This window comes from Lagopus muta, chromosome 9 (assembly GCF_023343835.1).
Source record: "Lagopus muta isolate bLagMut1 chromosome 9, bLagMut1 primary, whole genome shotgun sequence".
Taxonomy (NCBI): domain Eukaryota; kingdom Metazoa; phylum Chordata; class Aves; order Galliformes; family Phasianidae; genus Lagopus; species Lagopus muta.
The window spans coordinates 12,419,417-12,434,291 of NC_064441.1; the positions used below are offsets into that span (position 1 = coordinate 12,419,417).

General features: G+C 41.8%; 2 protein-coding genes across 5 annotated transcripts in view; both read left to right on the forward strand.

Moving 5' to 3' along the window:
* LOC125697566 (phospholipid scramblase family member 5-like) overlaps positions 1–677 on the forward strand; it is a 211,712-nt gene extending 211,035 nt beyond the window's left edge. For all 3 annotated transcript variants that reach the window (XM_048954900.1, XM_048954904.1, XM_048954901.1), the window contains exon 14: positions 356–677. The gene's annotated coding sequence lies outside the window, so the exon portion shown is untranslated. The remainder of the gene's footprint in view (positions 1–355) is intronic.
* A 259-nt stretch (positions 678–936) lies between these two features.
* On the forward strand, positions 937–14,198 carry LOC125697565 (phospholipid scramblase 1-like). Of its 2 annotated transcripts, none has more exons than XM_048954898.1 (9): positions 937–1,209; positions 4,746–4,777; positions 5,565–5,666; positions 7,217–7,377; positions 8,396–8,438; positions 8,923–9,143; positions 9,600–9,761; positions 10,763–10,924; positions 12,060–14,198. In XM_048954898.1, exons 2-9 carry the CDS (start codon positions 4,771–4,773, stop codon positions 12,117–12,119), a joined length of 918 nt encoding a protein of 305 aa, XP_048810855.1. In that variant the 5' UTR covers positions 937–1,209; positions 4,746–4,770; the 3' UTR covers positions 12,120–14,198. The 2 variants fall into 2 exon arrangements, with proteins under 2 accessions (XP_048810855.1, XP_048810856.1); XM_048954899.1 differs by lacking the exon at positions 937–1,209 and adding an exon at positions 1,221–1,348.
* Positions 14,199–14,875: the final 677 nt, after the last annotated feature.

Below are 14,875 nucleotides of genomic sequence, written 5' to 3' on the forward strand. Positions count from 1 at the left end.
TAATGACAACTCCAGATTAGATTTGTATGTAGCTGGTAGAACCACCAAAATAAAATCCCCAAATCTCTGACATGCCCATTGTCTAGATGAAATTCAAAATACAGCCAGAATAATATATATATATATATATATATTTATTTATTTATAAAAGTTGAATATTCAGATGAAGACTTTATTTTGGGAGATAGAAAAGGGCAGCTGTAGAATATATAAGGTTACAAAGTGACCTTCGTTTACTCATTTCTCTTTTGTCTGGTAAGGATTCTAATTTAATTTGCAGTCTTGGGATTCATGCATGCACAAATTACTGCAATTAGATGTGTCTGTTTTAGATTAAGTGCTGCTTGCTTTGCAGATATATAGATGGAAAACAGCAGCCCTAGCATGGACTACAGGATCTATAGATCATCCTGAGTGCAATCACACGACATGTGCAAGACAATCAGGGAATCAAGCCCAGCCAGCATAGGTTCATGAAAGGCAGGTTGTGCTTGACCAGCCTCATCTTCTCCTATGACGAGACAACCCACCTGGTTCAGCAAGACCAAGTGCCATTCCAGCTTGAACTTTAGAATTACAAAGTATAGGAGTGCAATAACTGCCCTCCAAGCACTGCTGTTAGAACAACTCAAGATGCTCAGAGCTTTTTTTTCAGTTTTCGGGAAACTATGCACAAACGGCATCCAGGATAAGCACTAATCAAAGGCAGTTTCATTTTGTTTTCTTCCTGAGCAATGCTTCCCATAAACCAGCTGGTTTTGCCAAATAGCGTTTGAAACAAGTAGACGAACAGCCAAACCTCCTTAAAGAGCACCTGCGTTACTTCAGTTCCAGAAGTTATACCGGGGGAGCCATTACCACTTTAAATTTCGAGCCGTGCAAGGCCTTCTAGAAATACTCAGGGCTTTTTTAATGTTCGCCCTCGCGCTCCGCCACCAGCGCCGAGCTCGGGTCAGCGGCGGGCTGAGGCCGCTCTGCGGGGGAGCCGCGGGCGGGGCCGTGACGCACGCCGGGCTCCGTGCACCCGTGGCCGTGCCCCTTCCCGGCCGCGCCGGTCTCTGCTTTGCTCGGGGGCGGCGGCGCTTCCCGGCCGCACCCGCCCCGCTGGGCTAAGAGTCGCGCTTGAGCGCTGCGGCAGTGCGGAGCGGTCTCTAGGTGCTGGCGGGGCGTGTGCTCGCCGCATAGGATTTCCTCCGGGTACTTCTGAAGGTATCTGTATTTTTGTCACGGGGATGCTTCATGATCAGAAGGGTCACGTTTTTCACTGGGGGATTGTGCGGTGAAATAGAGAATCTCTCTCTTCGAGGATAGCCGGCTGTTAGAAGTGGCACAGTAACTCCTTCCGAAGGTGGGCTTATGGGGAGATCTCGTTTCTGGCAGTGCTGAGGATGCGTGGTGGTCCTGGTGGCACTGGGGGCTCGGTGGTACCCGGGTGGGGCTGAGCCGGGATGCTCTGCACGATGTCCCCAGGGCTGTATGCAGGGCCCTGGGGATCAGGGAGGTCTGTGTAAGGGAGGAGGTATGTCACTGCACCAGAAAATAATTTTGTGTCACTTGCAGGTCATTAAATTCCTTCTTGAAAAGCTATTTTGTTAATTTTGACCAAAAAAAAAAAACAAAAAAAAAAAAACAAAAAAAACCCACAAAAAAACCCACCTGTTTAATTATGTAAACAGGGTTAAAGTCTAAGCAGTCAAGGTTAAAATCCAGCGTTTGAACAGTCTGAAATAATGAGCGATAGAAAGAGGTGCTATAAAGTTAGCTGGGGTGAACTAATGCTTGCCTTACGGCTATTTCGCTCCTCAAGTCTGTTTTCTAAACCACGTGCTTTCTCAGAAAGGGCCTGTTTGGGTCTGTAAGTGGCACTGTGCATAGTGTTTGTGTCTGGGGACACATGTTAATGTGCTCTTGGCAGCATTGTGCACAGCTGGGTCGGAGATGGAGCTGGTGGTCACGAATGGAAGCAGTGCCGCTTTTCAGATAGAAAGCAGAAGCCCTGTAGTTCAGTGAATTAAGGGGTCTTGAAAGCAGTGCATCATCGCTTCAGACGTGCATCGGGGTAAGATCTAGAAACTGAGGCTGTGTAATGCAGTTCTGAGAAGAGTAAGGGGTGGAAAAGTAGCATGGGCATTGTGCGGCCCATTGAAAGGGGTTGGTCTCAGGGCAGTGTTCCCATACTGTTCTCTAAACTGGAACTGCTTTGTTCTGACTTCCTTCAGAACAGATAATTCCCCAATTTCCTTTCCAAAAGTTTTTTGCTGACCTTAGGTGCCTGGGCTCAAACTTCCCTGAGAGGGACAAATGCAGCGCCTTGCACCTCAGTGCCACTTCTGTGGTACTTGTTAATGATTTGAGAAAATAAAGAACAGGTTGGGTGTGTTGTTGTTGTTGGTTGATAGAGTTTAAGCTGTGGAAGGCCCTGAATGCAGCATGTCAGAGCAGAGGGAGAAGCCTGGGAGCTCCTGCTGTGCAGGCAGGTGGGCAGCACAGTGCTTCCGGGCATGGGCAGTGCGTGAGGCTGCTGGACTTGGTCCCTTTCACTCCTGAAGGCACAGAGCCTGTTCCCTTCCACCTTTGCTTGGTGGCAGGGCTGGCTCTGCCTGGAAATGTCAGGTTTCCCAGTGATCCAGAAACCATTTCATGAGTGTCATTACTGGAACCTGCCAGCAAAATCACTCCTGCTTTTCTCTGAGTAAACTGAACCCTGAGAGGTCTCTCCTCTACCAGGGGAGGGTATTTATATCCCCTGTGAGCCCAGAGCTATGAAATCCCATGGGAATCTCAGCCAGGAAAGGGCAGTGCTTGACCAGAACGGAAGATGTCTTCCGGGCACATGGTCCTATTCCCAGTCCTGACCCCAAATAGCTCCAGTGTGGGGCATGCCCAGAGCCCCAGCCAGGTCCTCTCCACAGGGATGTGCCATCAGCGGGGCTCTGTGGCACCCAGCATGGCATCTGAAGGATCCTTACAATCCTGGCATAACTTGGGTTGGGAAGGTTTAAAGCTCACTGCTCATTGCTACGTTTTCATCACCAGGTGGGAATTTCCCCATGCATATGAGAATGGCTGAACAATCTATTGTGTAACACAATTGAGAAAAATGAGATTTTGTTCCTTGTTCCTGTGGTACTTCAGAATTTTACATTATTTCACAATCGATGAAATCACACGGATGAAAAGCAAGGTGTGACTGGCAGTGCTGTGACATGGTAGCTGAATCACAGGTGGCAGGAGTCTGGATAAAAGCAATAGAGAAATAACATTAGTGAAAGAAATGTCAACACTAGTGTCGTGTCTGATGAAATGGGAGGTGAATTTTGTAAAGTCTTTACTAGCTGTAGAGCTCATCTCAGTATTTCTGAATCTTCAGTCACACAGAGGAGTGTGCAAGTGGCTGTAGGGAGAGAAAATACTCTGGGCTAATATAAAGGCTTTTTGTTGAATAAATCCTATGCTGCTGTCTCTGCTTGACCTTTACTAAAGGGTTCGGTTGTAATTCTTAGTACTTTTCAGAAGTTCAGGTATGCAGAACATCTCACAGTGTGAGCTGATACATTGAAACTTGCAAAAGATCCATTTATGTAAATATTTAAATCACCTTGAATTTGTGTATTCCCACAAGCTGAAAGTTTTGTCAGTATATTTTAATATGGTCATATATTAAATGTGACACACCAGATTATCATCAGCAAGGACAAGGTTTAATTAGTAGTTTTAATGCATTATTTCAGATTTTTTCTTTTATTTTTGAAGATGCGTTTTTTTAGATTACTTTTTTTTTTTTTTAAATCTATACACATACTGAACTGGAATCCAATTAAAATACATAAAGCAGCATGGTATTTCTCTTAGCAGGGTATGCTAGTAAAGAAGAAAAAGGATATAGAGAAGATCACTTTTAAAACTAATTTATTAAACAAAGAGGATGTTGTGTGTAAGCTGGGCAGTGAGCTGGATGCCACATTGTCCCACAGCCATTCAGCATCCTCTTTAATACTAGCTTTTGCTGTGAGAATGAGAAATGGGAAATAACTGCTTTCAGATTAAATTCCCAGTTTTGTATGAGCGTCTTTGCTGAACTTGACTAGCTGGATGAACTGTAACAGACAAAATATATCTCTAGGTTTTGCTACATTCTTTTGCTTATTCAAGTCCTTTTGGAAGCCCTAGAACAATAGAAAAAGGCAAACAGCTGGTCCTTTTGCTGCTGGCAGTCTGCTGTGGATGCTCACTCGCATGTGCTAGCCTACCTCTTATATATGCAATTTTTGTCTTCATGTATAATATCTAGCAGGGCTACTTGAAAAGTGAAATAGTGTGGAGATTTATTAGTAGCAGCTGCTTCAAGATTTACCCAAGCAGGTTTTGTTGGATGCATGGATAACTAAACTAATTGCTCTGAAATTACTGTTATACTCGTTCATATGAATTGCACAGTGACTTTCGATAGTTGCACAATGTCATCCTGTGTTGCAGTTGAATAACCGATGCTTTCCAACGAATTGAGCATGGTTTCAGGATGCACAAAGCAGGAGTGCAGCAGGCAAAGGCAATGCAGGGTTATTTCGTGGTGGCCCAGGAGGAAGCTGAGATATTCAGTTATTTTAGCTTCTATTTGTAATTCAACAGTTCCATATAATTTAGACATTCATATATCTTTTACTGCTAATTAATAGAGAATGGCGAGTGGCCTTTCTGTGAAATTGTATATTCAAAAACCAATAAATAAATATGTTGTTTTGCAGAACGGTTACAAGAAGATCCATAGCAATGCAAGGTGAGTAAAACAGGCCAGCGTTGTCTTGTGTTATAGTAAAGATAATATTCTTTCTTAAGTATTCAAGCAGTGTTAGTTTAAACTGATATAAATTTGCCTAACAATTTTAGGAAAGATGTCTGAATGTTTGGATTCAAATGTCAAAATTTAATAATTTACACAGTGTTTTCAAATCTTGAATCATCTTGAAACACAGGCTACTTCTGCTTACATGCTGATGTTGGTAAACGTTACTAAATTCATAACTCTGAAGTCAGCAGGTTAGCTGACAAATTAGCACATTACTAGCAAGAAGAACTTGGGAGAAAAGTTTTATGTAGTGGAGAAGGAGTTGTAGTTGACCAGTCTGTTCTGTATGGGAGTGCAGCCTGTCAGTTCCGGGACAATTCTTTGCATTGAAGCTTCCTGTGAATGTGAATGAACAAATGTCCCTGTGGTGCAGATGGACAGTGAGCTGATCCTGCTTGGCAGGGCTTGGCTAGGTGACCTCTGGGTGTGGCTTCCAGCTAAACAGTTCAAATCCCAGTTCTGTTATTTTGTGATATTCTTTGTGATATGCATGACAGTGCAGTAACTGTCCTTTTTTAAGCATACTAAGAATCAGAACCCCTTTGAATTATGTCATGCTTTAATACACATATTTTCAATAGATAAAATACAAGCTCATTTTGCTGTTCAGGAAACAGCAGTTTAATTTCTGTACACCTACTCTGAAAAAGAAGGCAGTGTTGGGGACCTTTTCCCGTGTGTGAGAGGAGTACTCAAAGCGTATGTTGCATTCTTACAGCAAATAACCCAGCACCAGCACCTGGATTCTCCAATACTGGCTATGCACCAGGAAACCAGGCCCCATATGGCCACCCGCAGTATGCAGCTGGGAACTTCTACGGTAGGTTGCCTGGCTACAGATCTGCTGTTTGGTTATGAGGTGTGCATGGGAAGCAGGAGGTTCCATCAAAGCAGCCATCTCCGATTTACAATTCTGTATTAATTCTGTAATGTTTCTGTTAATATCTGTTCTGGTGGAAAGTTATACTCTTTCCTTCTCGGTGTTACATGTTTATGTGTGCTGAGCAGTCCAGCAGTGGAGGAAGTCTGCAATGCTAGCTGTTCCTCAGTGGTTGCTGGGGGTGAGCTTAGTAGGGAAGTGCTACTGATGCAACACAATTAATGTGTGGCACCTTCTTGCTGATGATCAGATTTTTTTTTTTTTTTAATGTTTCAGTTCTTCAGTTTCTTCTTCTCTAGTAATCCAGAAGTGAAGGATTGTTTTCCTCTCACAGTTCTGTCGTTTGCATAGATCCTATTTCTGTTTCTTTTCCTGCTGCTGTACTTTGCATGTGGTTGTACCTTCCATTTATTTCCTCTTTTTAATCTCGTTTTCTGCTCCCCATTCAGAACAGAGCACTCACAAATAGCTTATCACTCTGGCAGCAAACTGCTTTCTGAAGAGCCAGATCAGCTGAACAGTATCTAACAGGCTCCAGGCATAAATTATTTATAAAGTGCAAAGTGTTTGGCTTAAGTTTCTGTGCTGTGTGTACATTAAACCTTGTGCGTCTTTCAGCTAGGAAATCCGAGTTCTGTGAGTATGCAGCCTTCCAGGAACGAGCACGTGCTCCCTGTGCTCAAGGCCAGGGAGTGGCTGTGTTACCCGAATGCTGCATGTAACACACACTGATAGCCGTCAGCTCTGCAGGAGGGTGGGTCCTTATCTGCGGTGGGCGGTGCTGCTGTTCCGGGGCTGTACGCCGCGCCTGCATGCTGTATGGTTTATGGCCGCAGCGTCACCTTTCACGTGAACCAGTGTGTTTTATAACATAATGAGGCACTGGTGCTAAGGTTAACCACGAGGTCTATGAGGCAACATCTCTGGAACCACTTGTCTTCGGACTTTCTACGAAAGTATTCATGCTGGTTTCTCCTTGCAAGCTCCTGCGTGCTTCTGAGCAAAATACAGAACTGTGCATCTGACTGGAGCTGTCACCAGCCTGCCGTAACGGTAAACGGGGGCAGCTCGCCCTTCCCGTTCCGCAGCTGCTGGTGACGACGTCAGAGCTCTCCGGACACGGGGCTGCTGGCGCCACCTGGCGGCACGCCGCAGGGCTCCCTGCTGCGGAGGTGCTGCGGCCCGCTGCCGCACGGGAGGGGGTCCTTCGAACAGTTCTAACTAATCTCCGTGTGAATAGTATAGTGAATACTATGCTCAAGAGAGACGCATTTGTTTATTTCATTTAGTTTTGTCTGGTGTGATCAGAGCATCCCAATCCGGCATAACTTCCTTCATGACAGTTGTAATATCCCTAACTGAAATACGCTGTAGGTATGAGAATCTGCGTAGTTCAAAATAATTTATATGTTCTTCTCTTCTGAAGGTCCACGATACAATTCTTTTTTCAAGACCTCAGTTCCCTAACTGCGTCTCTCCTGTCTCTTCAGGCACTCCTGCACCAGGGCCCTATGCTTACCAGGCACATCCCATGGGAAACCCACCTGGAGCTGCTGTTCCACCCATCCAGAACCAGCCTCCCGGGGCCATCTGGATGCCCATCCCTCCTCCTATTCCCAACTGCCCTCCTGGACTGGAATATCTCACACAGGTACCTGCACCCTTTATCCTTTCCCAGGAAACAGGTGGTCACCTGAGAAGCAGCCTGCACCTGGGAGAAAGCAAGAAAACACATCTGTCTTTACTGCAGCTGCATGAGTTGCTGCTTTTAGGCTGCTGTGTGAGGCCTCTTGAGGAGTGATGCACATGTGAGTGTGGAAGTGCCTGTTATGGCCAGAGCACTTTGAGGGATACCCGCTCCTTCTGAGTGTCATGCTAAAGGACAGTGGGCACAGAGCAATTGCATATCTTTCCCATTTCTGAAGCTACTGTTTGGGAGATGTAATGCAATTTGTCAAGATGCATTACATTTATATGTATACGTATACAAGCACCTGTAGCACAATATATGAGCTTGCTTTCTTACATGATGCTTTCTCAGTGTCTCTAATCAAATGTAACAAACTTAGAAAATGTTCTCAGCAAAATGAATATTGCTCCCATGTTGCAGTATATATCACAGGAAACACCCTTTGACTCTAAAAGTGTAGTTTATGTCATCACTGGAGTAAATACAAAGGCCTTATGCTGATGTTTATGGATGTGCATATTTCTCAGAAAATAAACCAATACCAAACTTGGTGTTTCCTTAGTTTCACTCAGAACTGAGCAGTAGCTGAGGTTCTGCTTTAAAATTTTTGAATTTCCTCCTATTGGTTCCTGCTTTTCTCTGTGCAGACTCCTGAGGCAGGCATCTGACATGGGGATTTCAGACTGTAGTGTTGTGGAGTCACACCAAGTTGTGAAAGTAGTACGTTAGACCTGCATGCCTGTAGCCAGACCAGTCTGGTACAGCTTCCATCATCTGCTCTGGTGCTTGTAACACTGTTCTGCTAAAATGAGAGGGAGACATGAGTCATGTCTGCAGCTTTACTGATAGATATCAATCTCTGAACAATGTATTGACATTAACACTGTATTCTGAAATGAAGCAATGTTTCTTAAAACTGGTATATCCTAGTTACAACTTGCTAACTATTTATTCTGTTTTATTTTTCAACCATGAACAGATTGACCAGATACTAATTCATCAGCAAATTGAACTTCTTGAGAGTAAGTGAAATGTTTTTATAGCAGATTGGCTTATATGATTGACTCTTGACATCTTATATTTGTTTATCTATGAATCCTGATTGTGAGGCCTTTTTGTGGCTTTCTGAATATGAACTTAACTGTGCCCTCTGGAGCCCTTTTCTGCTTCACCATACCTTCTGCTCTTCCCTAAGAAACTTCCTGCTGTGTAGCTAGGAATGGTAATGCTTGCTCTTGCAGCAGGCACCCGTGACTGTAGGGAGGGGAACTGATGGACGTCTCCATACTCTTTCAGTATCACCATGTTCGTAGTGCTTGTCCTTTTTGAACTTCTGTTGGGCTGCTATGCTTGAGGGCCCTTCCCCACTGCTCCCTCTATCAGAGCTGCCTCTGGTCTCCGAATGAAGCTTTTCCGAGCAGTAGGTTAGGGTTAGCTTGGTGCTTTTATTATTTGTTGTTCATGCAGATGCACCTCAGGAACTAACAGTTCTGTTACTTTTTTCAGTTTTTATTGGATTGGAATCGAACAACAAATATGAAATCAAGAATTCATTGGGACAAAGGGTGTACTTTGCAGCAGAGGACACTGATTGCTGCACAAGGAACTGCTGTGGGCCAGCACGACCTTTCACTATAAAGATTATGGACAATCTGGGTCATGAGGTGATAAGGCTGGAGAGACCCCTCAGGTGTTCGTCATGTTTTTTCCCCTGCTGCTTACAGGAGGTGAGTCACTTCTCACTATGAGGGATAAGATCTTCTTTAATATTAATGAATCTCAGGTGATGATTATGGACGGAGTCTCAAATCTGAGCCTTCTCAGAGCTCTTACTGACAGATGTGTAGTAGCTGCACCCTATGAGGCCTTGACTTTCAGGATGCTTAGAATCTTTCCTTCACATACATTGATCTTTGCAGTTTAGACCCATAGATTATATGTTCTGTAGCTCAGGAGTATGCTTTTGATTTCAGTGAAGGTTGAAGTTGCGTATTGGTTTTGGAATATGTGTTCAGCTTTCTGAAATTGTTTGCGGAAAACCTAGTGCGGCTTCATTGGAAAGCTGGGTTGTTATGGAAGAATAAGTTGTGTTCAGTTTGCATATTACTGTGTTTTTTTTGTCTAATGAATATCTTCAAGCATAAAAAACTGCTTCACGTGGGGATTTTCTTTTTCCTCTGAAGATAGAAATTCAGGCACCTCCAGGAACACCGGTAGGTTATGTTGTCCAGAATTGGCATCCCTGCTTGTCCAAGTTTACTGTTCAGGATGAGAAAAGAATGGATGTACTGAAAATTAGTGGCCCTTGTGTCGTCTGCAGCTGTTGTGAGGATGTTAATTTTGAGGTATGTAATGCTAAGAATTGTTTGTATATATCTCCTTTCAAATGGTATTTTGATAGTAGTCTGTTGCTTCTCTTATTACAATTATACTGTGGTATATACAAAATAATTAGAACATAATCTTTTAATGCTAATATAGTCAATTCAGTTCTCTAGGTAGGTAGATCATTCTGGAAAAGCCTGGCAAACTTCCAGAAATCACATATGAAAGACACTCATCTGAGACCTGATTCCTTGTGATTGCATGCAAATCTCTTAATGGAAATTTGGAAGCAAAATCTTTTTTAATCCATGGTGTTACTCCCAAACAGGAAAAAAAAAGTTATTATCAGTTGTATTAGCTGTTTATTAAGATGATTTTCCACAACCACTCATCCAATCATTTAATAGTCATTCACTAACCAAGTAAGTCATAATTTGGACCTAAAATATACACTGGAATGACAGAAGAATTACAGCTTTTATTTAAAAACAATACTGGTTAATGCATTAGCATTTTCATACAAATTAACTAGTAGATAAACTAATTAAACTTTGTTTAAAATGATGTTGTAAATTGCTGAAGCAAGTTTAGTCTGATTTTATTGTGGGAGATTACGCTTTCATAGAACTATGAACACTGTGTAACTTTAGGAAACAATGTTAAGAAAGGGCTAACCTCTGTTTTGGAACAAGAGAATGTTTGCTTTTCCCTTGAGCTGTTCGTGGTGAGTGGCAGGATGTACTAATTCACTCCGTTGGCTAAAAGACAACACTCCCAACACAGTGTGTGTGTACATGCATGCGTGCATGTTTGCATGCAGTAGCTGACTTCCAATACCATTAAAACATTGAATTCCAGTCAGATGTAGAATTAAGTTGATGCCTGTGTTACTTCACTCTGACTTTCTGATGGTTTGGTTTGTCTTTCAGTACCAATAGTTGCATTCAGTGACTGCATTAATTTAATAACACAATTTAAAGCTTTCTTGAACAACTTCTTTTTTAATTTTCTGTTAAAACAGGTGAAGACTTTGGATGAGGCTTCTAATATTGGGAGGATTTCTAAGCAGTGGTCTGGGTTTTTGAAAGAAGCATTTACAGATACTGATAACTTTGGAATCTCATTTCCAATGGACCTTGATGTAAAAATGAAAGCTGTCATGCTCGGCGCTTGCTTCCTTATCGTAAGTCTGTAGCTTACTGATATTTGAGTATGAACTGACTTCATCTCAGCTGATAAAGGTTTTGATTATAGGCTTCTCAAAGTGTTTGAGAGCTTTTGCTGGATTTCTTGTGTGTAAAGCTAACCCTGGAGGGAATATTTTGGATATTAAGCTTATTCGAGGCTACATGAAGTGCTGACTATATTAAGAAGAACTTTTCACAATCAGATTAACAAACCCTGTAAAAGACAACTCTACAGACTCATAAGCAGAGGCAAGCATGTTTATGTGGGTGGTGAGACAGAAACGTACAGAACAGCATTAGCCAGGAGGCCCAACCAATGCCACAACAGCTGACTGAGGTGGTGGGCTGGACAGATAGGTGCTGCATCCAGCTCCTCCTGATCCTTCTTCTTGGAAGTACATGAAGCATCAAGATGAGTGGGATTAAATGCTCTCAGAGGAGTTGTTTCTGTGGGCAGAGACTTCTGTGGGGGCCAAAGTACACCTGACTTCATGCCATCGTTGTCAGCACTCTGACTCTACCACGCTTGTGTTTCCAATTAACCTGTGCACTTCAGCATCAGGTACTGTTTCAAAAGTGCACTCTTCCTGTGTTGGTCAGGCTCCAGAAAGGGAGGAAACAGGCGTATGCAGCATCTGAGTTTGGAAAGTTCTTGCCAGCTTTTATTGCCCTGCATATGGACTAAGTTTTCCTTAACTGTGTGTTTTTAGGTGCAAGGATGTAGGTGAAGAGTAGGGAATATGAAGAAGCAAGGACTTCAGGCACAGAATACGGGTCTCCCATATGTAAAGATAGTGACCTTTATGGTAGAATCCAGTTTGAGGTAAAATTGAAGGGACTTGAGTCAGGCTAAAGGAAGTTAGGATGGAAATCCTAAGTAAAGGAAGCATGCCTTCTGATAATGATAAACATCCCAGTCTTCCACCACTTTTTTCTCTTTTTGTGAATGCCTTGTTTTCTCTACAAGAGACTCAGGGATTAGGTTGGAAAGAGGTACTTCCAGCTGCTTCTCATCACGTAAAGTTTCTGGGGGGAATTGCTTTGAATACCTTGCAAAAGAACCACCAACCAAGATCTAGATTTTAAAAGGATTTTTTGTTTCCTTTTTTTTGCTTTTTATTTCCTTCCTAGGATTTCATGTTTTTTGAGAGTATTGGTGACAGCCAACAGCGAGCGGGAGTGTGGCAGTGAAATCTAGAACTTTGTATTTAGAAGGAAGAAAATAAACCACCCACTTCCCAGTGGATTACAGAGCTCAAGTGAGAATGTGAGAAGTGGAAGAAGTGGACCTCTTACTCTTGTAATTATATTTCTATAAACTAAAGGCTTTATTGTCTAGCTTCTGGTTTTGTAATCTAATGACACTGTTGTATTCAAATAAGCACCTTTTGTCTGTACAGATCAATACTGTAATGTATAGAAATATATAGCAGCCTTTTTTCCAATAAATTTGGAATTGTTGTATTAAAAACTTAATTCTTAAAAAAGAGATCTATTTCTTTGTTCAGTAATAATATAAGCAGTCAGCCTAATAAAGAGGTTCTGATCGTTTTCTATGTAACTTCTTTGGTAGTTTTGGCTTGATGCTGATATTCTGTTGTTTCCAGCTTACCAAGTAAATACATTCAAAGACAAGTAATCTAAAGAAGCAGAACTATCAAAATTCGCTGTAAAAATTATAATAATCTAGTGAAGTTAGAAGTTAGAGGAGACTACTAAAAGGAAGTAGCCACTGGCTTTTGTTTCTAGTACTGTCTGAAAAGCATCTTGTCATCAATTTTATATCATGGGACCACTTTAAGAGTGAATGCAAATATAAGCAAGGTATTAGGATCATTGGGCTAACATAATTTAACTGGGAGCCTATATTCATTGCTCCATGTAACTCAAGATCTTGTGTGCATTGCTTTGCTTAGATGTTCAGTGTAAGGCCTGAAAACACCCTCAGTCCAAGCTGCATGCAAAATTAGACAAAAACAATCACATCTGTCTCTCAGATCAAACTATATAGGGAAAATATTTATTATAAGAAAGAAACCCTGGCTAAGCCTCACACATTTGCCAGAACTGGTGTAATAACAGGAAAGAACTACAGTCTTGATTCATTAAAGCACACAGGGACCACTGGACTAGGAACTTTCTATCAGATGGCTAACTGGGTAGTTATGGTGCTGGTTCCACAGCTCTTTTGCCTTGCAAGATGCTTCACAATAGTTTTCTGTGAGGATGAAAATATTACTTGAGAATTCATAGCTAAAGCTACCAAAGGATAGCTCTCTTGTTCACCAAACAGTATGCTACCACTGTCATAATCTATTACTGTTTCCTAATGATATTTAATTATGGATTGCTTATTCATTTATTTTTTCAAGAACTTCAAGAGACGAGTGTGTTTGTGCATTTTTGAAATTGATTGTGCTAAATGCAGAATAGATCATTCTTAAAGCAGTTTGTCTGTATTTCGAAGAACCCACAGTAGCATCCATACTTGATTAAAAAAAAAACAGGCTCTAGAAATTCCCACTTTCATCTATCAGACCGTAAACAAGACAATGATTTATCCCCTATCCATATTCCAGGCTTTGGAAAACATGAGAAGTTTTTCAGCACACTGCATGTTATTCAATTCCATCTAGGTTAGAGAAAACTGTTACATAAAACCTTTACAAAGGGAGATTTGCAGATGGATTTCTTGTGTTCTGTTAATGACCTTTCCATCTGTATCATCCCTGTAAGTTTTTCATCTCCAGCTGTTCAGAAGTCGCAGTCACTTAATGAAACCCTAGGGTCTATATGTCAGAGAAAAACATAATTTATATGATGTTTCTCAGTAAAATAATGTGTACATAGTTTGGGTTTCTCAGAAAATGAAATCATAAGAAAGAGAGAAGAAAAATCATCTACCCCTTCCGAAGCCTTAAAACAAAATTGGGGTTTTGCTACTTGATCAAAGAGAATTTTGCGAACTGGAGGAGAGGAGGGCCACTGTTTAAAGGTATAGTATGTTACAGCTTGTCTTCTAAAGGTGTTTGAACTCAGATGAGTTTTATAAAGGTGTTTCTGTAGACCCAAAGCCAGTCCATACATGCCTTACATACCTTGCCTTGGTTTTACTAGCGAGAATAACTTTTCTCAATGCTGAAAAACTGAGAATGGGAGCAGAGACTGAACAATAAAAGTTTGTCAAGAAAGAGAAAAGCAGTTGGTTTTCCCATCTCTTCTGAAGAAATCTAGATCATTTACTGTATTTCAGGTGTAGCTTATTGGGAATGCTGGGTTGATAAAGAAAATCTTTGTTCAAGGAAACATTATAAAATGTCATGGCATAAATATTTGACTACTAATGGGCATTGCATGAATAAGAATGCTAATGCTGTGTGACAGAAACGCATAGGAATTGATAAATGTGAATGGTGATTGGAAGATGCTGAGGAAGAAGTTTGCTGTGAGGACTCACAGGAAGGGGAGCTTGTGCAGCTAGGGCAAGGAAACAGAGACCTGCTGCGCAGAGAGAAAACTAGACCGTGAGATGAAGAAGCCAATTCAGTCAAAAAGCAATCATGTAATGGAACCTGATGTTGGAATTAGTGAGACAGGAGGTAAGAAAGATTAAAAAATAAACATAAGCAATAAACAAAAACAAAATCTGCTGCCCTTCTGGGGTGCAGCAACGAACCTAGCCAGCAGAGAGAGGTGTTGTCTTGTATCATGGCTGTGTAAGCTCTATTCAAGCTTTCATGACACATGCCTATATATGCTGTGTCTATGGACTGGGTTGGATCACTCTAGGATTTGGCTGTGCTGTTCCACGTTATGCCTTTTTTACAGTCCCCCTCCTAAACTGAGCAACAGTTTAGAACCTAGACCAAGACCTCAAAAAGTTGCTTCTGAACCTTCATGCCACTTGTACATCTTCTGCTGACTAAATGTTGTTGCATTGTAGAGAA